Source organism: Olea europaea, chromosome 16, assembly GCF_002742605.1.
Source record: "Olea europaea var. sylvestris chromosome 16, O_europaea_v1, whole genome shotgun sequence".
NCBI lineage: Eukaryota > Viridiplantae > Streptophyta > Magnoliopsida > Lamiales > Oleaceae > Olea > Olea europaea.
Window position 1 is genome coordinate 13,682,351 of NC_036252.1, and position 27,538 is coordinate 13,709,888.

General features: G+C 35.2%; 2 protein-coding genes across 5 annotated transcripts; both read right to left on the reverse strand.

The window, feature by feature from the left end:
- Positions 1 to 1,199: 1,199 nt before the first annotated feature.
- On the reverse strand, positions 1,200 to 3,890 carry LOC111412186. 2 transcript variants are annotated; one of them, XM_023042991.1, is made up of 3 exons: positions 2,755 to 3,890; positions 2,536 to 2,679; positions 1,200 to 2,460 (listed from the first exon to the last, which is right to left on the reverse strand). In XM_023042991.1, the coding sequence occupies exons 2-3, from the start codon at positions 2,546 to 2,548 to the stop codon at positions 1,508 to 1,510; spliced, it is 966 nt and encodes a 321-aa protein (XP_022898759.1). In that variant the 5' UTR covers positions 2,549 to 2,679; positions 2,755 to 3,890; the 3' UTR covers positions 1,200 to 1,507. The 2 variants fall into 2 exon arrangements, with proteins under 2 accessions (XP_022898759.1, XP_022898758.1); XM_023042990.1 differs by having other exon boundaries at positions 1,200 to 2,679.
- A 2,773-nt stretch (positions 3,891 to 6,663) lies between these two features.
- On the reverse strand, positions 6,664 to 8,489 carry LOC111412188 (SKP1-like protein 1A). 3 transcript variants are annotated; one of them, XM_023042995.1, is made up of 3 exons: positions 8,347 to 8,488; positions 8,020 to 8,286; positions 6,664 to 7,044 (listed from the first exon to the last, which is right to left on the reverse strand). In XM_023042995.1, the coding sequence occupies exons 1-3, from the start codon at positions 8,398 to 8,400 to the stop codon at positions 6,871 to 6,873; spliced, it is 495 nt and encodes a 164-aa protein (XP_022898763.1). In that variant the 5' UTR covers positions 8,401 to 8,488; the 3' UTR covers positions 6,664 to 6,870. The 3 variants fall into 3 exon arrangements, with proteins under 3 accessions (XP_022898763.1, XP_022898761.1, XP_022898762.1); XM_023042993.1 differs by having other exon boundaries at positions 8,020 to 8,295; positions 8,356 to 8,478; XM_023042994.1 differs by having other exon boundaries at positions 8,020 to 8,489.
- Between the last annotated feature and the right edge of the window lie 19,049 nt (positions 8,490 to 27,538).

Below are 27,538 nucleotides of genomic sequence, written 5' to 3' on the forward strand. Positions count from 1 at the left end.
AGAACATGATTTGTAGATTCGGCATTCCCCACTCCTTAGTGTCTGATAATGGAAGGCAGTTCGACAACAAGAAGATGCGAGACTTATGCGACGAACTAGGCATAAAGAAGGACTTCTCGACACCTCATCACCCCCAAGCAAATGGACAAGTTGAAGCAGTGAACAAGACTATCAAGCACACCCTGAAAATGAAGCTTGATACCTCAAAGGGGGCCAGGGTTGACGAACTCCCCCACGTCCTCTGGGCTATCAGAACTTCTTGCCGGACTGCAACAGGTGAAACACCATTTTCCATGACCTACGGAGCCAAATCCATGAGTCCGGTCGAAGTCGGGGTCCCATTACGTTGACGGATACACTTCAATGAGATCAGCAATGACGATGCTGGAATAAGCGAACTACACCTCCTTGAGGAAAGGAGGGATGCCTCCCAAGTGAACTTGGCAAAGTATTATCGAAAGATGACCCGCTATTACAACTCCAAAGTTAGAAACAGAACTCTTCGCCTGGGCGACCTTATCCTCAGAAGAGTCTTCCAATCCTCCAAACCAACCGGGTCAGGAGTGTTTTGCCCGAACTGGGAAGGCCCTTACCGCATCCGCAGGGAATCCCAACTTGGTACTTTCGAAATTGAAGACATGGCAGGAAAGGCGCTGCCTCATCAGTGGAACATCTAACACTTGAGGAAGTACTATCAATGATAAGCCTTTGTTCCGATCCGATTTCAATATGGTATAATGAATCGATTGTTTTGATCTAATCTCAGTTGTAAATTCCCTAACTACGTGCTGGAATCGCCTTGGTAAAGGGTGGTGTAATTTATCTCAAGTAATGAAACTTTGGTTCTGAGCCACATTAGTTAGTAAATAAATTCCTCAGTCCTTCAATGGGAAGCGATCCGACCTTCAATTATTAAGGGGCTCTTCATGTTTGCTTAAGTGGTCCGCTTCATATTAACTTATGTGGTCCGATCTCATATTGTTAACAGGTTAGCATTAAGAGTCGCTTCATATTTGCTTAAGTGATTCAACTTATATTAACTTAAGTGGTCCGATCCGCAATTATTAACTGGTTACTGTTACGAGGCAATTAGTCTGACGTTTGTCATTCATACAAGTATGAACAGATCGAAAAGATAAAAAAAAAAAAAGCAGAAGCACAAATACTTAGCAAAAATTTCATTTCATTGAATAAATTTAAGTACAAGGAGGCCGAAGCCATTACAAAAGATAACCCTATTCTGCTGGAGGGACTTCTACATCAGCAGCCTCCAGGGCCTCCGGAGCTTCCTCAGCAAGCCTATCAGGTCGACCTCCAGTTGGCCCCCCGAACTCTGCCTCCAATGAGGAGATGTCCAAAGTGGGGTGCACCTCCTTCACTCGACCCAATAAGCTTTGGGCACTCCATGAGGCCCAAAAATTGGCAAAGTCGTCATACAAGGGATGGTCTTCAAAGTGGTCGATGAAGTTCTGAGCTGCCACCTCCCCTGCAGACTTCAACTTCTCTTTCAAAGAGGCAATCTCCTCTGACTGAGCCTCTGCCTCAGCTCCGCCTTCTCTTTGTTGGAGGCCTCCAGAGCCTCGGTAGCGAGCTTGTGGTGCTCATTGGCGTGATCAAGCCGCCGAGTCACAGCAGCCACTTGGCACTCCACCTTGTACAACTCCTTCTTCAGTCGCTCCACTTCTGCTTTGGCGGCAGTTAGCTGAGCCTCAGCTTCCTTCTTCCCCTCCTCCGCCTGCGTGGCCTTGGCCTGGGCCGTTCGCACGGTATCCCCGTAGTGCATCGCCTCCTCGAGGTGCTTGGCGAGGTCCTCCCACTTGGAGTTCAGATCCTTCACCAAGCCCTCAAGTTGGATGCTTGTACTCAGGGCCCGAGCCACGCAGGCGCTATTTGTAGCCACCAAATCCTCAGCTGTGCAGGAGGCGATGTGGTCCCTCCACTCCTCAGTCCAGTATTTGCTACGGACGACCGCCACCGCAGCTGTTTCTGGAGGAAGAGCCTCCAACACTTCCCTTACGGGCTCCTCCAGGTTTGTGCCCAGAAAGTCGACCTCCTTAGAGGGACAGGGCCTCTTCCTCTTCTGCTGCCCTGGCACTTGATCAATTGGCACGGCAGCGAGGGGTATTGTGGCCAGGGTAGTGGCAGGCTCAAGTGGGGCGGGCCTCTTCTCCGGAATAGCCACCCCGGTGGGAATTGTGGTTTGCCTCAGAGCAAGGGGTGGCCTCGCCACAGTTGAGCGTTTTGGAGGGGCGGCACTCTTCTTGCCCTTCCTCTGAAGGTCAGCCTCCAGGTCCTCCGGTACCTCCTCCTCCGTCGGAAGCTGAAGCCTCTTACTGGCTTCCACCAAATCCTCCATTTGCTTTTTGTAGGAGAAGGAGGCCATCAACGCCCGTGCCTCTGCCATCATCTTCTGGATGGTCTTAAAATCGGGGCGCACCGACATCTTCTTATTAAAGTTGTCTGCAAAGAGCGAATGATGAATTAGTACAAGTGTTGAGAGTTCAGAATAAAGGGTAAAGACTTCGGTCCAATTACCTTGGGATGCCATCAGATCGTGAGTAATGAAGTGGATGTACTTTCGGATCAGCCTATGGTAAGACCTCTTCTTTTGAGTCAGCTGATAAATGATACATATGGTTTCAAAGTCCTCGGATGACAGCTAGCACCGAGGAAGAGCACCTACAAAGGAAATGTAAATGTTAGGCACAATTCGAACCGAAGAGAAATATAAGGAAAAACAACTACTATACTCACTAAGTGTTGAGTAATTCGTCGGGACCGTAAGAGGCGCCAGGGGATCCCCTCCATCGTGTCTCATCGCCCTGCGGCCCAACACCACGAGCTCTTCCATTCTTTGATGGAGCTCGACAGATCGAGTAAGAATGGAGTGTGGAAACCCCATGAAGTAAGGTAATACCATCCCCGAGTCTTATCCCTCCCGGTAGTTACCTTAGGTATATAAAGGGTCTGAAAGACGGAAAGGGGCATCTCCACCCCTAATGACGCCTCTTTCCACAACATCCAGGAGCCCACCATTTGGCTTCAGGAGTTCGGATTGAGTTGCGTCGGGGATAGCCCATAGGATCTAAGAACCATCCTAAAGAATGGGTGAACTGGCAGCCTAAGTCCGGCCCTAAGGATCGCCTCGCTAATGGCCACACAACCCGACTTAGGGTAGCAGGCTCTCTCTTCTGGCCCGGGAATGATCAAATCTATGCTATCAGGGATCCTATACTCTGTCCTAAGTCTCTCCAGGTCGGCCTCTCTTAATTTGGATGGGTAGTCCAATGCCCCGCAATGCACAGAAGTATCTGCTGGGCTATCCGGTCGCTTCCATATATTTTCCCCCTATTATTGCCTCGGCTATTTCTGAGGAGGTCGCCACAATGGGCTCGTCCATCCTCACTAGTTCTAACCCCCTCCCCGAACCAGACCTCCCGTCCGAGGCCCTTTTTTCAAGATTTAAAAGCCCTAAAAGGTACTGAAACTTACGAGTTTGAAGGTTTTCCTAGCCGGAAATGGTGTAAGGTCGCCAAAAGTTCAATTTTCTCGTCAGAATTGCTTAGAAAACGTCGAAAATCGCCAGTGACTTGAGAGCAAAATATATTGTTTGTTTCGCAAGGGTAGAAAGCCTGAGAAAACCTCAGAGTCCTCCTTTTATAGAAGGACAAATCCGATCTCCACCATCGAATTCAAATGCGATCAATCTAAGTCGTTCATCGCATCTTCAATCTAGGCCGTTGAAATGAAACGCCAGATTTGATCTACGCCTAAGATGTCGCTGTGACATTCACGCTTGCTTAAAACACGTCACCTCGGTTACAACCAGCCGTCAATAATAATAAGTAGCCGCACCAGCCTTTTAGGAGAATGGGCATGGCACCCAACTGTCACCTTAGAAACACGCAACAATTGTCAAATCATTTGACGTTTGAATCACCTCGAATCGAGCTCCTCACTCAACTTTACAAAGTTTGGACGCACCTGACGCGAAGTCCCTGTGGGTCATCGCCTCGGACGCTGTGTTCCCTCCCATGCTTTACAAAGTTTTAGCCATCTCCCAACGCATCGGCCTATGGGTCAACGCACCGGTGGCAGATAAGCTCCTCACTCAACTTTACAAAGCTTGAACGCACCTGACGCGAAGTCCCCTGTGGGTTATCGCCTTGGACGCTGCGTTATCTCCCATGCTTTACAAAATTTTAGCCATCTCCCAACGCTTCGACCCTGTGGATCAGCGCACCGGTGGCAGATGAGCTCCTTATTCAACTTTACAAAGCTTGGACGCATCTGACGCGAAGTCCCCTGTGGGTTATCGCCTCGGCCGCTATGTTACCTCCCATGCTCTACAAAGTTTTAGCCATCTCCCAACGCGTCGACCCTGTGGATCAGCGCACCAGTGGCAGATGAGCTCCTTACTCAACTTTACAAAGTTTGGACGCACCTGACGCGAAATCCCCTGTGGGTTATCACCTCGGATGCTACGTTACCTCCCATGCTTTACAAACTTTTAGCCATCTCCCAACGCGTCAGCCCTGTGGGTCAGCGCATCGGTGACAGATGAGCTCCTTACTCAACTTTACAAAGTTTGGACGCACCTGACGCGAAGTCCCCTGTGGGTCATCGCCTCGAACGATGCGTTCTCTCCCATGCTTTACAAAGTTTTAGACATCTCCCAACGCGTCGGCCCTGTGGGTCAGCGCAACGGTGGCAGATGAGTTCCTCGCTCACCTTCGCATAGCCTACACGCACCTAGCGCGAGCCCCCTCTCGGACATTGCCTCGATTGTCATGTTAACCTCTTTTCCTACTAATCGTCCCGTCTTGCAGCGCTTCGACCTCACATCGGTTATTTTTTCCCTTACACAGTAACGAAACTTTGGCACATCTGCACAGGATCATGACCTCGATTACTGCAAAAGATCAACCCCCAAACTCCCACGAGTCGTGGTCCCCAGTACCTAGACATATACATCCGGTCAGGAAAGGAAAGGAAGTCCACCCATGATATAAATATTCATACCTGGACTTGGGGGACCACTGTTACGCCCCTATCTGATCCGCCTCGGAACGCGCACCATCATATATTCTGACCTGATAAAGACCCATTCGAAGTGTTTCTGAAGTGATATCAGCAATGTCTGCAACCTAGTAGCACGCTGCGAAGTACAGGCGATCCCTACTACTGACCTGACCGATGATCCACTGCCAATTTCAGAAAGAGATTTGTGCCAAGATCCTTCCTGCACCTAAGGTTTAGATTGATTTGACGTCTCCATGAGGCTAGTTGATGTGACTTATCAACTTTATGTCAATTCAAATCAGGAGAAACAAGCTGTCCGCCCACTCGACAGACGTTGCTGATTGACGCCTATGAGCGGACGTCTCATACCGTCAGATGTATACACGTGTCCCACATCCAACGACTCATCCCACCTATAAATACCCAAGGTTTGGCAAAGGTAATGAAACTTACTACATAGCACTCCATAGCAAGCTTATATATTTCTCCTCCCCCTTATCATTATTTGGCACAACCCCTGGGTACTGTTCCGACCACCTAAACCAAACTTGACCGTCGGAATGTATACGACCGCCACCATCCCCGCTAGTCCCGACCATGTGCGTCTGACCGTTCACTGATTGTGCGCAGTGAGGAATACGTGGAGCAACTCTCAGTTGGCCACATGGAAGGACCAATTTTCGAGGTCAACAGTCCACACCCTCGAAACCTCTATGATCCGCTTGTGTGATGTTTTGCTGTATAATTGACATACGTCTTACTAGGTCGGATTTTGCAAACTATATTTTGTTCGCTCATCAAAGCTAGCTCCGAGTTCTTCGATGCACGGATATAATTGAAGAAAGACAACATTATTGTCCCATCCAGCATCCTAAACATGCCTTTAACTTGCCTTTGACAGTTGCAAACTATATTTTGTTGGCTCATCAAAGCTAGCTCCGAGTTCTTCGATGGCACGGACATGTCCGATCCAGCATTCTAACCATGCCTTTAACTTGCCTTTGACAGTCCAAATGTGTTGCAACAATGGCTTTTCCCCTTCTTTTCAGGTTTCTCAACTCACCCATGGCCCCAAAAGGTTGAAACAGAAATTATAACAAAGTTTTCAATGCTGTTTCCAAATCCTGCCCAGGCATTAACGAACTGCGAGTGAACCAAGATCAAACTCTAATCCAGAAAGTTCAATCAGAGTTGAACTGAAATGTCGAACAAAGAAAAAAGCCAAACTATTCTCATATGAACAGCATTTCCAACTGCCAAAAACATGCACACACTAGTCATCACCTATTTCAATCACTTTTTCAAATTCCTAGGACTTTTAACAGTCACATCTACACTTGCCAGTGCGGCTACCCAATTCAATGCCTTGAATCTGGACTTGCAAGTGTGGCTATCCAATGCATAAGCCTTGCAGGTCTGTAAAAAAACCTGATCAACATATTCAATGCCTGCAAATCTAAGGCCCTCGAGAATTTTTGAACTGCACATCCAATTCCAGCTCCAAATGTGCCAACACAAACAGAACCTGACTTTCAACCAAGCAACGAACAACCCCATCAGCCACATTCAAAGAGTTTGCAATCACATATTCTCAACAATCAAACTCCATAATTAGGTTAAACGATAATCAAGGGAAAATAATGAAGATATAAAAGATATAGCATTTAAAAGGAACACCAAGTACCAGTGTCATAGAAGCATAAAGGTTTAACACTGGGAAACAAATTTCAACAAAGAGTTGGATCTCTTCATAACATGATACCAAGAATTTACTGGACGACTCTTAATAAAACCTACCATATTATAGCATACTCTATTAGGTACAGAAACTTAATTTGCAGAGGCATATCACTCAAACGCCCAAGCATTTTCCCTGCGAATTTCCTCTTCCTCCTCCGGGGTGAAGTCATCCTTAATATTGAAAGTCTTGCGGATTTCCTCCGGAGTCTTTCCTTTTATCATGTCGGCCACAGTCTGACATGTGAGGTCGAGCAGACTCTTTATGTTCAGATAGTTTGCTGCCTGAAAACGTGATGTCACTAGTTAGTAGTAGCTAGAGAAAAGAACTGTGAATCATACAGAAAAAGCATTAAAAACACAAGAATGCCAACAGAGAAATGAATAGATTATCTTCTATGTAAAAACAAACAGATGAAAATTTGTGAGCAAGATTACAAGAACAAAACAAGAACATGTTTTCAACCCTTCCTAAAGAAAGTTACATTATGCATCTCCAGTTCTGACTTTTGATGCAGGAAGATTGCTGTTATCTTCAAACCACCCGATCCAAAGTAAAATAAAAATTTTAACAGAACAAAAATAGTTTGATTCCAGTTACTCTACCCAAAGGCTTTATATTATAAGCCTTCAAATAAAAATAAGAATATATAATAATTAAAAGAAGCCCCACCTCATACCAAAATTTCACCAATACTACAAACATTATTCAAGCAAACAAGCCGTCCGTATTGATCTACAACCCAGAAAAAAGGGAAAGAAATGGATAACCCTTAACTACTGCTTTATATAGACAAACTAACAACAGAACAGAGATCCATATGATAAAAGCTATTCTATCTGGTATCCATATACAACACCATGAGAAGAAACATGTAAAAATTGATTGCAAATAGTGCAGCAATTATGTGAAATTAATGCAAAATTATAAAAGAAACAGACAGGTTTATACCAATAATTGAAAGAACAGACGACATAAACGATTAAAAATAGAGCATTAATAATCATGTGAAAAATGCATCTAGAATAAGAAACCATTAAAACAGGCAATAAACAAGTTATCGAAGAAATAAAAGCAAACAAAACAGACCCATGAATGATTAAAGTAAAACGGCAACATGGTAGAATTAAAAAGGCTCATGTGAAACAATAAACATAGTGATGAACAAGAAAAAAGGGTGGGCAAATCGGAAAAAACAGCCAAATCGAGGTAAGATAGCCAAACAATCTAGAGAGACAAGAATAGAAAAGAGTTGCCACCAAGATAAGATCAAACAGGGTGCCCTGATCAACTTTCACGAAATCAGCATCAAACGCCTTCAGCTCCTCGTCGGTCATCTTGTCAGCTGCAACCAGCACTCCCTCGGCGGGCTTTGCCGCCACCGCCTCAACATGGCGCTTGCAGTATTCAATCACCTTCGCCAAGATCTTAGATGTAACGTTTGGAAGAGGAAAAAAAGTATCAGCGCAGTCGGCTTCAAGCATATGCTTTATCGTCTCTGATTCTAGCGCCACCGCTTCCTCGACCTCGAAAATCTCAAGCTTATGCTTTATCGTCTCTGATTCTAGCGCCACCGCTTCCTCGACCTCGAAAATCTCACCGTCTGAACTCTTAAGCTCAATCATCCTTGTCGAAGACATCGCCGAGAATTTCAATCGGACCGATTTCGTAAACCCTAAGAGAGAGAGAGAGAGAGACAAATCTGTATACAGAGAAACTGCAGGCTCTATAGGTACGATGAAATTCAATAATTGGGAATTGATTTTTTAATCGTTAGAAAAAAAGTGAAATTTACATGTGAGAGAAAAAGTCAAAAATTACGATTTGAATAGTAAAATAACGGTCAAAAAATTAATTTTTTGGAGCAAAAAATTCCTATCAAACGGGGCCTTAATTTATCTATATCTTATAGGCGAAAGAATGATCTAACTGGAGGATTTGTTTGACATCTATATTAAAGGGTTTTTTAATTTTTTAAAATTATTTATTTATCATATATATATATATATTTGGTGAGAATAAAATTTGTATCAATGGTTTTTCAATGTTCTAAAAAGCGTAATGCATGGCAATGCCTGGAGGTCAATCTATGGATTAGGCGAACTTAGGCGAGGCATAGGCTTAAAAAAACATAAAAATTCATTTCATATTTTAATATTATTTTAATTTTTAATCAATTGAAAAATCGTTTAATAATTAAAAATAATACATGCCAAACATCTAAAACAAATTTATAAAAAATTTATACATTTTTCAAAGTTTTTAACAAAAAGATAAGTTCCAAATGTAAATAATAAATAAACAGGAATTTTTGAAAGATTTCTTTTGTTCAATACTTCAAGCGACTATTTTGAATTTAAAACCGACGAAGTGAAGAAATCAACATTTAAGTTTTAATTAAGAAGAATTGTAAAAAAAAAAAAAGATATAAAAAAAAAGATAATTATGCTAGAATAGCTATGCCTAGGCGCTCATTAGCGATCAATGATTGTTGTTGATTACTAAATAAGGAATCAAGTCACTTGGGTTGGCATTTTCGCATTGCATTTGCGCATTGGTAATGCCTAAGCGTCATCAATATGCGTCTTTTAGAACAATGTGATTTTCTAGAGTATAAGTGATTAAAAAGCATGAGATACTTTTAGGTTTACATATAAAATTATTTTATTGAGAGAATATGTAATTTTAAAATAAACTTTAAAAATGAATTTTCAAAAAATGGAGCTCAAACAAGAGTTAGTTCTCCAAGACACTTTCTACTTTAAAGAGCATATACTGCTATTTAGTTACTATCTATAAATTCAGTGTGTAAAATTTTTTAAATACTCCAATCATATATATAAATTTAAAAAGTAAAAATTTTTAAATACCCTAACAATCTATTTATCTTTAACATTTAAGTTTACTATATTCAGTGTATATTTATTATTTTTCTTCATATTTTATTTTCACTAAGGCCTGTTTGATTGGTTCGAATTCCATGGAAAATGGAATTTGAATTCTACCTTTTTCCAATTTTGTGTGTTTGATACGTTTTATTTTCCATGGAATTCGATTTTCTTGCTTGTCTTGGGAAATTGTATTTTCTTGGTTTTCCACCCTACTGTTTTTTTTTTTTTTTTTTTGTTGGCAATGGAAACAAATTTTAAGAATTATTGTAAAAAAATTTCACTTTAATAGGTAATTTTCATAAAAAAACAAAGCCAAACGAGTACCAAAAGATAGATTTTTTTTTTTTGGTTGTTAGCAATGGAAACAAATTTCATTCCCAATATCAATAAAATATATCCCTTTAATTGACAATTTTTATGTAAAATAAAGTCAAACGAATATCAAAAAATACTTTTATTTTAACATTTTTCACGTGAAAAATTATACCAATCAAACACAATAATTTACAATTAATAGGAAAACAATTTCTAGGCAATTCAATTCCCTAGAATTCGTTTTCACTTCAATTCAATTCCATCTTTGCAATCAAACGGACCGTAACTTATTATATTATTTTCCTCAATTTTCTATGATATATACTATTTAGTTGAATCAAAATATGGAGTATTGAAAATTGAAATATTTTGAATAAATTTAATTATAGAGAATGATTTTGGTTCTCCAAATTTAGAGATGCTGTATTCAATCAGGATTTTTGAAGATTTTTATAGACTTTTTTAAGAGATAGACTTTTGGTAAATTCCAAAACATTTATAACTTTGTATGGAGTTAATGAAAGCATGCGATTTTTGTATAAAACTTTTATAAATTTCATAAGACTTTTGAAAACTTTGATTTAAAAATATAATTCACTTTGATGTAGTGAAAAGTTCTCACATTTAAATCAACAATTAATTTCAACCACATATTTTATGAAATCCACAACTTTTCATCAACACATTTTATCAACTTTTATCAAAATCTACTAAAAATCTAATTTTAACCCTCATCAAATAAGGGCTATATATATATATATATATATATATATAATTTAATTACAAATTGATCTTTCACATAAGGAAATGAATAATATAAGGAATAATTTGTTATAAGAATTATTTGAATAGAATATTGAGAGAAACAATCAAAAAAGAGAAAAGCGATAAAAAAAATATAAACAATAGAAGAAAATAATAATAATAATTGAAATTTTATTTTTCCACTTTCTTCTTGAAAGTTAATATTTTAGAGACTTTTATAGAATTCTTCAAAAGTTATCGACTTTTTTAATATCAAATGACTTAAAAAGTGTTAGGTTATGACTCAAATTCCATATGATTTGGAAGTTTGATCCATAGAGGAAGCCTAAATAATTTTAGTTTGGAAGTACGAATTGGTAAGGGATCAAATTTCATCATGAATTGGGAGTCTGATTGGGAAAATGATTTTGGGATGGATGAAAAAGTGTTTTGGAAGCACTATGTTTGCTACAGGCCAGTTGTGAGAAAGAGGAACAGAGGATGGGAGCCTAGGCGTCACCTGTTCGAGAAGAATTGGATTTTTATCTCGATTCTTGTATTCTAATTTATCCAGAACTCCAAAATTGAGCTATGATAAATACTCCACGAGGTGTAGGCTCTTTATAGACTCAACATAACAATTAGATCATTGTTGTATACATTAAAAACTTTAGAAAATTGTTTATATTTAGATTGAGAGTATCAAATCTTCTAAACACAAATTTAGTTTCTTAGTATATTGAAATTCTCCTCTTCTTTAGCATAAATCTTGTGTTCTTGTGTGATCCTTTATTTTTCATATTGCGCTTATTTTCTATTTGTTAATTATTTGACTTGATTCTCAATAATTGGGTGTTCTTGTGTGATCCTTTATTTTTCATATTGCGCTTATTTTCTATTTGTTAATTATTTGAATTGATTCTCAATAATTGGTTCTTGAGCTAAGACTTTTGGTAGATTTTTTGGCAGGTCCAAATTCGTTATTAATGCAAGGTTTTAACAAGGTCAATTGTTTCAAGGATGGTAACTATTAAGTTTGAGATTCTACTTGTAGATCTCATTAGTAGATTTCTTTGTAGCAGATAGAGATACAAGCAATTCTTGCTCAATTGAACTTGGATGATTCTTTATTAGGGTAAATAGAATGCCCACAATAATGATTGCGAAGGAGAAGCAACACATGGATCGAAAAAGCCCTATCACAAATGTATCTTCATCTTTCTAATCAAATTCTTTAGGAAGTGGTAAATGAGAAAAGTGTTGCTGGGTTGTATGATACTATTTTCCATAATTCAGATGCTCTCACTATTAAGAGGTATATGATACGCTTTATTCTAAGAAGAAAATGAAACATGTTATTGTCAGATCCAAGGCCTATATAAAGGATCTTGTTATTCGTGAGAAGAAGACAGATGGTCATGGAAGGGGTAGAGTCAAGGATAGCACGGTGATAAATTCTATTGGTATTGTAACAATAAAGGACACATGAAGAAGAATTGCTATAAGTAGCGAAACAAGAATTACAAATGACAAAAAAATTCGTTAAACTGAATGCCCACGGCCCCATCCCATTTGAGATGGGGATTACCCTTTTAATCGGGCATTCGGATAAGGAATGGGACGGGACTTTGTCCCGAGGCGGGTAGGGGTAATAAGGGCCCGCCCCGTTTAACTTTTTTTTTTTTTAAAGAATTCCATACTTTAAATGGAAAACTCCTATAAATTTCATTAGTTTTAATAGAAGGTCTAAATTAAGAATATGACAAACAATAATAACCTTAGTTTACCAATTATATTTAAATAATTTAACTTTTAAAAATAAATAAATCAATCAAAAAATTTAACAAATATATTATTGTCTCACTTTAATGAATGGGAGCAATAAAATGAATTATGAAAAAACTAAAAAAAATTAAATGGGTAGTAAATGGGGCAATGGCCATGCCTTAAACGTGTAACATGGTTGGAAATTACACGGTGGGGCGAGGGAGGTTGCCCCGACTCCGACCTGTCCCCCTTGTCATCCATAATGAGAGTAAGTTTGCTACTACAGATCAAAAGGGACAACCAGAAAATTTCAGTGATGACAATCTTGCAGAAGAAGACTAAAGCGATGAACATCTCTTGGTGATTACTATTAGGTGATTCAAACTCGATGAGAATTGGATTTTTGATATGGCTTACACTTTTCAAATGTGTTCTAATTGAGATTGGTTTTCTTCATATGAAACAATTATAAGGGGTTCCATGGTAATGGAAAACAATGAGCCTTATAAAATTGCTGGTATTAGTAAGGTCAAAATCAAGATGTTTGATGGGATGATCATAACACTTGGTTTAGTGAGACATGTTCCAGATTTAAATATAAATATTATTTCTTCGAGTACTCTTGATTCAAAAGGGTACATGTATACCGATGAAGGTGGAGTTCTGAAAGTTAGTAAGGGTGTCAGGGTTGTTTTATAGAAGTGGAGAAAGTCTTAGTTATATGTTTTGGATGGTCCGATGGTCATTGTGGAAGCAGTTGTGGCTTATGGTTTGATAAATTTTAACTTAGGTAGAGTTGGTTGTGATCGAGTTTCTTGTGGTGATTCGAACAGGTTCAGTGACTTCGGTGGAGCTAGAATTGAATATGATGATTCAAGCAAGGTTGGCGCGCGAGTAGTTCTGCTGTTATGCAAGGCTTAGATTTAGTTCATATTCGCTGAGTATGCCTGGTAGGGCATTGTAGAAGAGTTGGAGAATGGCTTGAAAAATGAAATTTTAATTCATTGTTACGGAAGTTGTTTCAAGGCTTAGTTTGTTAGGTTGTGACCCAAATTCCATATGATTTAGAAGTTTGATTCATGGGGGAAGCTTAGATAATTTTGGTTTGAAAATCCAGATTAATAAAGGATCAAATTTCATCATAGATTGGAAGTTTCTTTGGGGAAAGGACTTTGCGATGGATGAAAAATGAAAGGTTTTTGGAAGCATTGGGTCTGAAACGGGGTTCCGAGGCGTCATGACGCCTAGACGTTGGTAGCGAAAAGAAGAAACAGGGGTTGGGTGCCTAAGCACAGACAGTGATGCTTCCTATTGGAAAGAATTGGATTTTTATCGTGATTCTTGTATTCTACTTCATCCAAAACTCCAAATTTAGGCTCCTATGTACTCTAGAAGGTGTAGGCTCTTTATAAATTCAACACAACAATTAGATCATTGTTGTATACATTGAAAACTTGAGAGAATTGTTTATATTTAGATTGAGAATATCAAATCTTGTAAAAATAATTTTAATTTCTTGGTATGTTGAAATTCTCCTTTTCTTCAATATAAATATTGTGGTATTGTGTGGTATATTATTTTTCATATTGCTCTTATTTTCTCGCTTTCTAATTATTTGGCTCGAATTCTCAACATACAAACTTTTAAAAAGTTATATTATTGAATACACTGAGACTCTTTAAAGTCTATATTGAATACACCAATGCTTTGAAAGCTTTACAAAGTTTACATTGATTTTTGTAATAAAGTGAATTTTCGGAAAATGTGTAGTTAAAATAGAGAAAAAAATAATTTTACATGCACAATTATTTTATCAAATGAATTAGTGGTTAAAATAAATTTTTAGATAACGTGTATCAAACAAGGGCTAATAATTCCTCTTTATATCGAGTTCGGGTGATAATTATTTTAACTTTAAAAGTTGGAAATTGCACTGTTTTTTCAAGGTAACTCATTTATTTCCGTATTAAGCTTCCAGTAGGTATGGATGAAATTTTGATTTTTGTCCTAGTTTGATAATTATTCTTGCAAAACTTTTTTTATTACCCATTTTCAATCATACACTCTTGTAATGAAATATTCTTCATGTAAACCTAAATTTTTTGCTACTTTTTAACCACAAATTGACAATTCAAAAACTCATTCTTTCCAAAAAAAAAAAAAATCAGTCAAACAAGGGCTTAATATTGAATTAAAGTCAACAATTAATCTTGACTATACATTTCATGAGATCCAAAAAATTTTAACCATACATTTCATTAACTTTTATCAAAATTTACCAAAAATCTAATTTTAATCTACAACATATAAGGGTGAAGTATGAATGTACTATTGAAATCTTAACTACCTATGCGCAAAGTTTTTTAATTCTTATATAGAATAGGGAGTGTCACATTTTTTGTTTGTGAGTACTAAACTATGGTATTTTGTAAGATTAAAATGCTTCTGAGTTTGTACATTGCAAGCATAGGGTTGTGCTTTGTGGTAACACCATCTATGTTTTGTATTACAACGGGTCATTGTACTACGCGAAGAAAGGATTTTCCAATAATTTTACAGAATACTTGATGTTAACAAAATTTAAAATTTTGTATTCAAGGAGAAGATCTAGAAAATTATAAAAAATTTTAGTATGACTATATATTTATTTATTTATTTATTTAAAGAATTAGTTGGATTGAAATACCAAAAATTATTAACAATTAAATAAGTTCATAAATGAATTTTCTTATAAGTTGAAAATTTTCACTTTAGAATTAAAATTTACTATTTTGAGATTTTTAGGATAAAAATTTACTTTATATATCTATATATACACTTTTAGGGCACATTTGATGCAACGTATTATTCATATGTTGAGAGCTGGATTTAGACCGGATTATTTCAACATGTCACGAATAATATAAAAAAAATAGTTGGACTAAAATCAGGGTGAATCCAACATCGAAGTCCAGCTAGGGCAGAGATTGATCGTTGACCATTGACAATCAACGATTGTAATAGTTCAATCATTTATTAAATTTGATTAACTAATATTAAAAGTTATTCAATATATATGTAAATGAATTAAAACATAAAAATTATATACATATGAAAATATAATTTAATACAACCGAAAATACTAAAAAAAAATATACGATACAATCTTACTCTGTAACTGTAAACTTAGAAAACTGCATTTTATGGGATCTCATATTTTGAAAATGTTGCAATATTGCCTCATTGTCAAATTTTTTAAAAATATCTTTCTGCACATAAACTACCAAATTGTCATTCAACCAGTCATCTCCCATTTTGTTGCGCAAGTCACTCTTGATTGGATTCATATGAGAAAATACCCTTTCAACACTTGTAGTTGCCACAAGTAATATCAAAACCAAGGTGATCAATTTATAAACCAATGGAAAATAACAGGAACTTCTAGTTTCAACCAATTTCTGAGCTATACAAGATATGCTATTGAGATTAAAAAAAAGCTTCGTCCATTCTCACAAGCATACAAAACTTGTCAAGTTGAGGTCTAAGTAATAAAAGCTCTTCACTATATAAGTCCAAAGAATAGAACTGAGCAAAACATAGCAATTTAGCCTTATCAAAAGATGCCAATGAATCTCTTGGATTTAAATACGAAATGCAAGTAAAAAAACTCAGTAGTTGTTTCTGGAAAGCGATCATTCAACTCTTGCAAGATTGAATCTATCACATGACAATACAAATCAACATAAAATTGATGATAATAAGTCACCTACTGAGCTGCACATCTAGGTCGACTAAAATATGTTTATCAACATAAAACTCAATCACCTTACTCAACAAAGTATCCCAACCATTGTCTCCCAGGTTCTGCAATGCACACTTATACAAATTTAATAACCTCATAGCATTCTGAATATTTCGATTCTTTTTCTGTAAGGTTTGTGAAAGGTTGTCTGTGATTGCAAGAATTTCAAACATAAAGTGGAGATTGAACACAAACTCAAAATCTTATATAGTGTCCATCTGTCTTATGGCAATTGATTTTTTATATGAATTTATGTCATATTTTGATATATTCTCAAGAACATTTATGATAGCATTAAATATATTAATAAAACGAATAACTGTCAATAGATGTGAGTTCCACCAAGTGTCACCTGGGCATGCTAAACTTATTTCTTGAAACTGACCAATTCTACCAGAAAGTTCCCCAATATTAAGTTTCTCCGGAATATTAGAATGATAACTTATTTAAAGAGCATCTATACACTTACATGATGCACCAACCAAATTCACAATAACAGCAATCATGTTGAAAAAATTACCAAGCACACAATTCCTATGTGCCACAGAAACAACTGCCAACTGAAGTTAGTGAGCAAAGCAATGGACATACATAGCACATGGGTGCTCTCTTAGAATTAAAGCTTTCAAACCATTGAACTTACTTGACATATTACTTGCTCCATCATAACATTGACCTCTCAGGCTAGATATGCTCAACCCATGTGTAGAAAACATTGCATCAATGACATCCTTTAGTGATTGGACACAAGTATCGGTGACATGGGAATCATATGACTTGATAGGAGGACGTATCCCTAGATCTATTATCATTCCCCATCTTCACTTTTCCTCCCTTGTCCACTCTCCAATCCTCCAGTGATTGGGCACATCTATTATCATTTTTCATCGGTCTTCTTGATAAGTCATGTCCATATGGTTGACAAGAACCCTTCTTCAAGTATGTCATTCTAACATTATCTCTGTTATTAGAATCATATTACTCGACAGGGGGTATATTCCTAGATCAGATACAAGATCATCCATATTGAATTGAACTCGAGACTTCTTTGTGTTATGCAATAACTCTTGTGCTCGACTAGAATCAGTGGCAGGACTAGATGCACAACTAGAACTAGAAGAATTGATATGGACTTTCGTTTCAATTGAAAAAATCGTTCCATAATTTGCAAAATGTGCCGATTTATTTTTCAATCAGAATTGATTAAAAAGAACCAAGTACACACAGGTTGAATTTAGTGGCCAACATCTTCTCAATTAAATTTTTTCACATATCCTAATTTCCTAAACGTAAATTCCCAAATCAATAATTATAACTCATAAAATATATATTACTTATCATAACTAACAATTCACAAATATAATTTTGTAAACATAAATTCCAAATCAATAATCATTCTCCTTTAAAACATAAATTACTTACCGTAAATCACAATTGGCAAACATAATTTCGTAAGCATAAATTCCCAAATCAATAATTATTAATTCGTAAACATATTTTCGTAAACATAAATTCCCAAATCAATAATCATAACTCATAAAATGTAAATTACTTATCATAATCATAATTTGCAAACACAATTTCGTAAGTATAAATTTCCGAAACAATAATCATAACTCTTAAAATATAAATTACTTATAATAAATCACAATTCACAAATATAATTCATAAACATAAATTCCCGAAACAATAATCATAACTCATAAAACGTAAATTACTTATCATAAATCACAATTTGCAAACATAATTTCGTAAACATAAATTCCCGAAACAATAATCATAACATAATTAGCATTCATTACTCAACATTAACAAGTCAAGTAGCCAACAAAATTAAACAAAAACAAAAAAAGAGAGGGATAAAGAGTTACCAGGCATAGAACTAGAAGGCAGAAAGTCAGAAAGGGCTGACGACAGTCATGGCACTCAGACTCAGCTCAACAGTCGACAGCAAACGTTGCAAAACACGTCATTTGTGCTGCCTCTTCTTCAATTTCGAATGAAATTATAGAATGGAGATGGAGTCTGCTTGTCTGCACCATGTGGATTGGAGATTGGAGAAGAAAGGAAAAGGGTTTGGCTTTCTTTCATGATTTGGGAATTGGGATTTTGGATTCTTGGCTGCCTTTCACGAATTTGAAAATAGTTTGATAAATTGGATCATTTGTTAATTTTATATGAGAATTGGGCAATTGGGCTAAACATAAATAGGCTCTACAATTATCACTTCAGGCTTCAGCAGTTCAGCCCAAACCAAAAACAAAAAATAGAAAAAAAAAATAAAGGAAAAAGAAAAGGGGTCGTCTCTTCTATCTTCAATCTTCGTCTTCCATGATTCCATCTCCAGTCGGCTCTACAATTGCAACTCCAACGGCGTGATTGCTATCCAGTAATTCTAAAGATTTCACGGAGCCAGCGCACGTGGTCGTGCACCCTCGCTGGGTGCTGGCATAGCCCCTGATCATAAATCACAATTCTTAAACATAGTTTCATATACATAAATTCCCATATTAATAATCATTCCCCATTTACTTATCATAAATCACAATTCACAAACCTAGTTTCGTAAACATAAATTTCCAAATCAATAATCATTCCTTATTAAATGTATAAATTACTTATAATAAATCACAATTCGCAAACATAATTTCGTAAACATAAATTCCCGAATCAATAATCATGACTCATAAAACGTAAATTATATATCATAAATCACAATTCGCAAACATAATTTCGTTAACATAAATTCCCGAAACAATAATCGTAACATAATTAACATTCATTACTCAACATCAACGAGTCAAGTTGCCAACGAAATTAAACAAAAACAAAACCCCAAAAAAAAAAAAAAAAAAAAAAAAAAAAAAAAGGGGGGGAAAAAAAAAAAAAAAAGAATACCTTGATACTGAGATCAGTTAAGCGTTACTTACAGTAGGAGGTAGAAAGCTAAATCGAGTAGACGGCAATCACCGACAAAGGTAGTGGGGGCAGTGTTGGGCTGTAGCCCAGCACCATCCCCCAACCCATATAAGTATTTAAGATAAAATTGAAGAATTTTGGTTCAAGTCAACATTAGCCCAGCTCACTCATATAAATATCTAAGATGAAATTGTAGAACTTTTCCCCAAATATTAGCATTAGCCCAACTTTAGTTTAAATCTCAACTCGAGTCCAATGCCCAACTATTCAAATTGTATTAAAGACACTACAATTATTAACTACTCTTTTGATGACATTCATGAAATATGAATATTTTGTTGTTAAATTAGATATTTTATTTAATGCATGTTCAAATAAATTTTACTTATAATTATTAAGTAAATTTTATTATAGATAATTTGTATTGATTACATCTAAAAGGAAAATTACTTATTTTAATAGTTTGAGATGCATGTATTTTTCTAAATTTAAAAGTAATTGATTTTTTTTTTAGTACATATGTTTTCATTTATTACTAATACATTTTTATATTAAAAAAAATACTTATTTTGACCATAAAATAGATACTATGATCAAAGTTACTAAAAAGTACTCATTAAGTAGTTTTTTTAAATTTTCATTGGTGGATATGTATTTTTGTTTATTTCAATCATGATTCAGTTAGCTTATATTTTATAAGGTTAGTGTTGAATTTTTTTTGGTAAAAAATTTCAAAGATTTAGCCGAATATCTTAATGTGAGACATCTAAATTTTTTTTTTATTTCATTAATTGTCATATACTTTTTATGGTGAATGTCACAAAATAGCCTCCGACACTCGATTTCTTATGGCATAAATTCATTCAAAAAATTTTAAGTTTCAGTCCATCCTAACCTAATTTTCTGGCTCCGCCCCTGACGGCAATCATGGCACTCGGACTCGGCTCAACAATTAACAGCAAAAGCTGTAAAACACGTCATCTGTGCTCCCTCTTCTTCGATTTAGAATGAAATTATAGAATGGAAATGGAATCTGCCTGTCTGTGCTGTGTGGATTGGAGAGTGGAGAAGTGAGAAAAAGGGCTTGGGTTTCTTTCACGATTTGGGAATTGGGAATATGGATTCTTGGCTGCCTTTCACGACTTTGAAAATGGTTTGATAAATTGAACCGTTTGTTAATTTTATATGAGAATTGAGCATTTGGGCTATACAAAAATAGGCCCAACATACTCACTTCAGGCTTCAGCAGTTCGGCCCAAACCAAAAAAAAAAGGGGTCGTCTCTTTCTATCTTTTATCTCCGTCTCCATGATTCCATCTCCGGTCGACTCTGCGACTGCAACTGCAACTACCCAATTGCTACCCGGCGGTTCTATGCTGCACCTCCTCATCGGGTGCTAGCTCCACGGCTACGAAAATAGATTAATGTATAATTGACTTATAAGATCAATTTTACATTTAAGAAATCACTTATAAAATATTTCTTATAAATCATTTTTTTTTTACTTAAACTTAAAAATGACTTATATACAAAATATTTGCTTATATATTAAACAAAATAATTTATTTAATTCTAATATTATTTTGCCATTCAAAGTAGAAAAAAAAAGTATATTAAATTTTTGGTTGATACCGGTATGGAGTAGCAATTTCAAGTATGCTATTGAATTTTATTTTTCACTATCAGAACTTTGATTTATTTATTTATAGTTAAATCACTTTGTTGAAATTTATTATTATTATTATTATTTTTAAATAAAGCTCCATCACAGTCCCCGTATGTTCTTTAGGTTTCGAATTTATCAACTTGACAACTGAAAACATTGACATAAGGATTGAATATATGTATACGTTGAAAATTGTTTAATACATATTAACTCATTGATAATTAAAAAAAAAAAGTTCAAATTTGAAATATTGGCTCGTTAGAAAATTAAACAAAAGGAAAATAATTGTGGTAAAGAAGAAATATGATTTAATTAAACAACAAATGACCAACTTTGAGCTAAACCTATATTAATTTTAGTGGTACGAGGTCAAAGCTATCTCCTCCTTACGAGTTAATTGTTTCATACTTACTGAACTTATGTTTATGTATTCGATTGCTCAATGAAGTTTAAGATATCGAATTTTGACCATTGAACTTTGAAAAACGTTTTACTCATTGACATAATTTCTGTCTCAAAACTTCTAACAAAATTGATGACGTGGCTGACAAAATCATATGAGGCGCTCTATCACACCGTTAAACTTTGAGATAGTCGAATTTTGGCCACTAAACTTTGAAATGTGTTTTCTATTGCTCACTAAATTTTGAGGTGGTCAAATTTTTAACCATTGAACTTTGATAGAGTTGAACTTTGGCTATTGAAATTTGAAAATTTTCTTCCATTGTTCACTATAAATTTGGATTTAATTAAGTCTCTGTTTATCCTCCTTCAAAAACAAAATACTTTAATTTTCATATTTATTTCAACCACACATTTATATAATAAAATATTTTAAAGTAAACTAAAAAAAAATCAAAATTTTAACCACACATTCTCTAAAAAAAATCACTATTTAAAACCTTTTTTCAAAAAAAATAATGGGCATCAAACAGGGGCTAAAATTCCTAATTTATTTTTGTAGAATTTTAAGCTATCATCGTCATAATATATGAAGTTTACAATGAAACATGCAAGGAATTTGTTTGTTAAATAAAATTAAATTCATATCTTAACAATGAATTTGAATTAAATCCAAATTTAATGTGAGCAATAGAAGATGTTTTACAAAGTTGTGCAAAGGAAGTAAATTACAATGAGAAACCCAATATATTTATTGTTAAAGTCAAATTAAATTCAAAATTTAGCCTCTGTTTGATGGCCATTATTATTTTAAAATAGAGAGTTTTAAATAGTAATTTTTTGGATAATGTGTGGTTAAAATGTTGAAAAAATTTTGAATTTACGTATAAAATATTTTATTATATAAATGTGCAGTTAAAAATGAGTATGAAATTAAATAATTTTGTTTTAAAGAGAGATAAACAGAAGCTTAATTAAATCCTAATTTATAGTGAGCAGCGGATGGCATTTTTCAAAGTTCAATGACCAAAATTCGATCACCTCTAAGTTTAGTGAACAAAAGAAGACATTTTTCAAAATTTAATGACCAAAATTCGACTATCTCAAAGTTTAAAAGTGTGACGGGCACCACGTGTGCATTCCGTCAGCCACTTCATCAATTTCGTTAAAAGTTTGAGATAAAAGTTACATTGGTAAATAACGTACAATGTGTTTCAAAATTCAGTGACCAAAACTTTACATTTTAAATTTCAATGAGCAATCAAATACATGGATATAAGTTCAATAACTATAGGAACAATTAACTCCCTGTTGGGAATGCAAAAAGTAAGCGTTTTGTTCAATTTTAAGTTGATTTAACTTATTAAATTGCTTTTTTTTAAGAATATTTTTGCTCACTAATTTTACTTGAAAAGATTGAAAATTTTAGTTCCATAGCCAAAAAAAGAAGAAGGTTAATTTGCGGAATTTAATATTTGATCAATTAAGGAAGAAAAAATTGGAAATTAAAAGTGCAAAAATATTTAATCACTAAAAGGAGAAAGATTTTGCAAACTGAAGCTTTAAGCGCATTTATATAAAGTGGTATTTGCCTTCATTATTTTCTTACGTGGAATAAGTCTTAATTGGTTTTCTGCCAACGCATAAACTCTTTTCAATTAGTACATTTTGAACTCTAATTTCTCGTTCATCCAAGCATAAATTTTGACAAATAAATATATGATTTTAATTTCTTATATAGGAGAACATAAATCGGCTTTGATCTTCTGAATCAAAGGAATGGATCTTACTCAAAAATCATGTCAAAACAATCCAAGTCAACACATATTTCCAACAAAAAATAGGGCCATGATTTCAAATTTCTTATATTGAAATATGCGCATTTTCACGAAGAAGTGCAAAACTGTACATAGATTCGCCTGCAGAACAATACTTCGAAAATCAATTTCATTTGTCCAAGTTTTTAGATATTTTCAATGTTAATTAATGTCTTTTAGTTTCCATTAAGTTTACCTTGGTCATAGGTCTAGTTGTACTTGAATTGTCCAATTTGGTTTTAGAAGTTTTGTTTAGAAGACAAGTGGATGGAAGGAGGTTCAAATATTTAAGCCCCATTTGGCCCCAATTTTTTTTCAAATTTTAATGTTTAGAATAGTATTTTTTTGAAGAATGTGTGGTTGGAAAAAATGAAAAAATTTTGATTTACGTATAATATTATTTTATGAAAGATTGTGTAGTTGAAAATAAGAGAGAAAAAAATGAAAGAGAATGGAGGCTAAATATTGTTTTATTGGCAGTAATGAACATGCTTGAATAAATTTTGAGTTTTTGGCTTCTTAAAATGAATAATTCTTCTTGTTTTTCAGTCATCTTTGAGTGTGTATATCAGTTTAATTCTTTCATACATTTTCAATAGACTTAACAATATTCAAGCGCCTTAAATGTCATGCTCAAGTTTGTGTAAGCTATGATCGCATCCGAATTTATCCGAGGGTCGAACCAGGGGAAAAGGCTATCACTCCTCATGATTAGTTGGGCGAAACTCGAACACCAGAGTCACAAAAAAAAAAAACAAAAAACAAAAAACAAAAAACTCAAGCACCTATTATATCAGTTTTAATTTCTCATTCGTCGAAGCATTATTCTAATCATGTGAATATAAAATTTAGATATTTTCACGAAGAACGCAAATCTAATTTAGCCCTTGTTTGACAGGGATTAAATTCTAGATTTTGATCTATGTCAAAATCAACAAGCGATTTTAACCATTTATTTCATAGGATCAATAACTCTTCAATAACATATTTCATCAACTTTTATTAAAATTTATAAAAAATATGATTTTAATCCCAACCATATAGAAGCTTAATCTTTCAAAATCAAGAATTGGGTTCCACTCAAATTATGATAAAACTAATCAATTTCTAACAATCCTTGCATGAATGAAAATTGATAGAGACCATAGAATACACAAAGGCTTAACAATAAAGTTTAATGGTCGAAACTTGCACAAGTTATGTAAGCATTATCCTTTGAACGTTTCCTTTGTCGAGGTATTTACTTTACTAATTGACCAATGAAAACGTCTTTGAACCATTGTGCCTCTTGTGTAAACAATGATGCACCTCACACAAAATTATTCTAACACAATTCAATTCCCATTGTTATGTTCGTTTGTGACAATGAACATTTGCCTGATTCTACGAAGTTCTTAGAATTGAGCCCATGCACAATTACCTTAGAAGCAAACATACTCTTCTTCCAGATAATTGGTTTCTTAATTAGGCATGATTCGTATTTTTCTGTGCAGATTCCTGATGTATAAGAATCTTATTAAAAGTCTATTACTTATCATTTTGCTTATAGACATCATTGTTACTACACAGGAATGGATATCTGGTTACCCCTTATAGTGATCCAATTAAATCTTTACAATTAGGCTGTTCCTTTAAACATAGATCTCGAATATCCAACCACGGTTGGTTTACATTGTATCAACTCATTCTTTCAAGGGCTTAAGCACATTAATCTCGATGATTTCCAACTAACTCCCTAATCCTTTTGTCAGCTCATACACATGATTATCCTTTGACTTCACATAGTTAACAGAGCTAACTCTAGTTACGAATATTTATTTTATGGTATTATGACTGCAACGTATATCGAAACTTACTGATATACATGTTGCTCTTTGCCCTTCCAATCACATATTGACTATCACAATATATGCAAACTGTTGGTAGAAGTTTCGACCATTTCAAGAATATTTTTTAAGAAATATCATAGTCATTCGTAAACTTTGAGTCCTTTATTTTCGAAATCCAACTAACATAACTATATCCTTCAATAACACTTGGGTATCTATTATAGTGCAAGTCATAGCCACCAGTGTATCTTAAGTATTCTACTAATATTTTTCGTTCTTAGTGGCCAATGTCTCTAGATTTTTCTAAAGTTTTGGCTCGACATTCGTGTACATAGAACGTGCTAGCACACAAGTTCAATGACCCAATGTGCTAATTTGATCCGTCTTTGCACAATCCCTACATGCGTGCATAAGAGATAGTATCTATGCTGCACAAATCACACATGCACAAAAATTGCCCCTATATTTAAAAAAAATAATAATAATAAAAAAGGGTCTCATCATTTTTCCTACGAGGAACAAGTTTATTTATCTTTCCCTTCAAACAATTTCCAAATTAGATGGGGGCACTTTGAGTTTCAATTTTTCATTAGCCCAAGCATTATTTTGGACATGTGAGTATCCAATTTCGATATTCTCATGGAAAAGAACATAAATATACTTTAATCTTCCAAAATCATGGAGTAAATCTCACTCAAAATTATAGAACCAACATTTTTTCCAATAATAAGATAGGGACCATCTTAGCAGTAAAACTAGAGAATCTATGATACCATTTCTGTAAGTGTTATGCCCTAGATCCAATCGATTTAGGTTGTAAACGCTTTTAATATATTTAATGCATTTGATTTTGGCGAGATCTATTATTTATTTAAATTAATTTTGTAATAAATAATATTAAATAATAGAACCCAAATATCCAATTTTTAGGTAATCTGTTAATTTCAAGGAGTTGTGATTGTGAGATACAAATTACATATAATTGGATCTTGAATAAACCATGGTCGTAAGTAATAACGAGATACGGATATCGTTAATACAGTTAGACCATCACGTGTGGCATTTCTTACTTGTGAAGTAAGTAGCTGATCTCACGAGCTAAAGTGCGGTGACACTTAAATGAACGCGTGGATGTTTTGTTATAGAACAAAACATTGGAGACCCGCTAAGAGATTCCACATGGATAACTGTCTGAGTGTCAGTGGCTAATCTCTAACGTTCGGTAGTGGAATTGGTCCTTTGACTTGAGGTCGTCATGGTACCTTATATAAGGACAGTCATACTTTGGCAGTGTTGGATGTTGCTCTGCAAGGGGCCGCTAATTCGACATCGTTCGGGTACGTCAAGAATCGTATGAAGGTTGTGATTGATCAATAAAGGATTTGTCACTCTTAGATAGTAGGAGATTATGATCTACGTTTCATTCAATTAAGTCGATGATGAAATCCTTGGCCAAGGTGTACTCATAAGTCGAAAAGGAGTTTTCAATTTATATTGACTTAATAGTGGAGTGAAAGATATGATCAATGATCGAGATTGACACAATTCCATATCTCGTAATTGATCGGATCGTATTGACGAAAGGATAATAGTTTCACGGTAAATGAACGAATTTGGTTTTGTCATACCACGTGACATTTCTCGTCACATGTATTGCCCTGATACATTGCTAGATGTCAATCAGGGACGGCGAATGTGAATTGACGATAAATTAAAAGGGTGTATTGATTTATCAATTTTGATTAGATCAAAATAATATTTCACGACGTTAGGCATCGTGGTCGGGAACCTAATGGGTCGAACACAAAAGAGAATTGGAAGATTGCAAATTGTCAATTGGTTAATTTAACAATCATTGGATAAATTAATTAATTGAATTTGTTATTTATATTCCCAAATTAATTAATTGGATTAATTAATTCACGGACCGGGTTTAATTAATTGGAATAATTAAATATTGGACCGGACTGGGTCCGTTTGAGTTTATATATATACATAGTTAGGGTTTGAGGTCCATAAGGTTTTCATTATTCTTGCTGGCACAAGAGAGAAACTCTAACAATTGCAGTCTATTCTCTGTGTGGATTTCATTGGAGGCTGGACAATTGGACAGCTGTGGGAGGCAGATTCAAGCTGCTGGAAAAGAATAACGCGAAGGAGTTTGCAAATTACAAGTAAAGGTATATTTCTCATTACAGTTTTTATCTAAATACAAAACTGAATCATGAATAGGAATTGAAATTTGTTAAATTCCGCTGTGCATGTTTAAGTAAATTCCCTCTAGTGGTATCAGAGCCAACTTTGTATTTGTTAGGAACTGTTTAACGTGTTGATTAAATTAAATGTTAGTTTAATCACGTTCATTCCTAAATCTAGCAAATATAGTTTTAATTTTAAATTTTTTTGGTCTTTTTGGATCTGTTCTTGAAAAACAAAAAATTTGAGTCGAGAGGCGGGCGGTGCCGCCGCGCGGCGCGGCAGGCGCTGCTGCTCGCGGAGGCGCTACAACCGGCAGCGCGATACGTTGCCACCAGCAGCGCCTCGTGCTGCTGGTTGTTTCTCACGGGCGGCGTCGCCCCAGAAAGAAAAGAAATTTTTTTTTTTTTTTTTTTTTGGTTTGGGGTTTTGGTGGGGGCGGGGGCCCCTT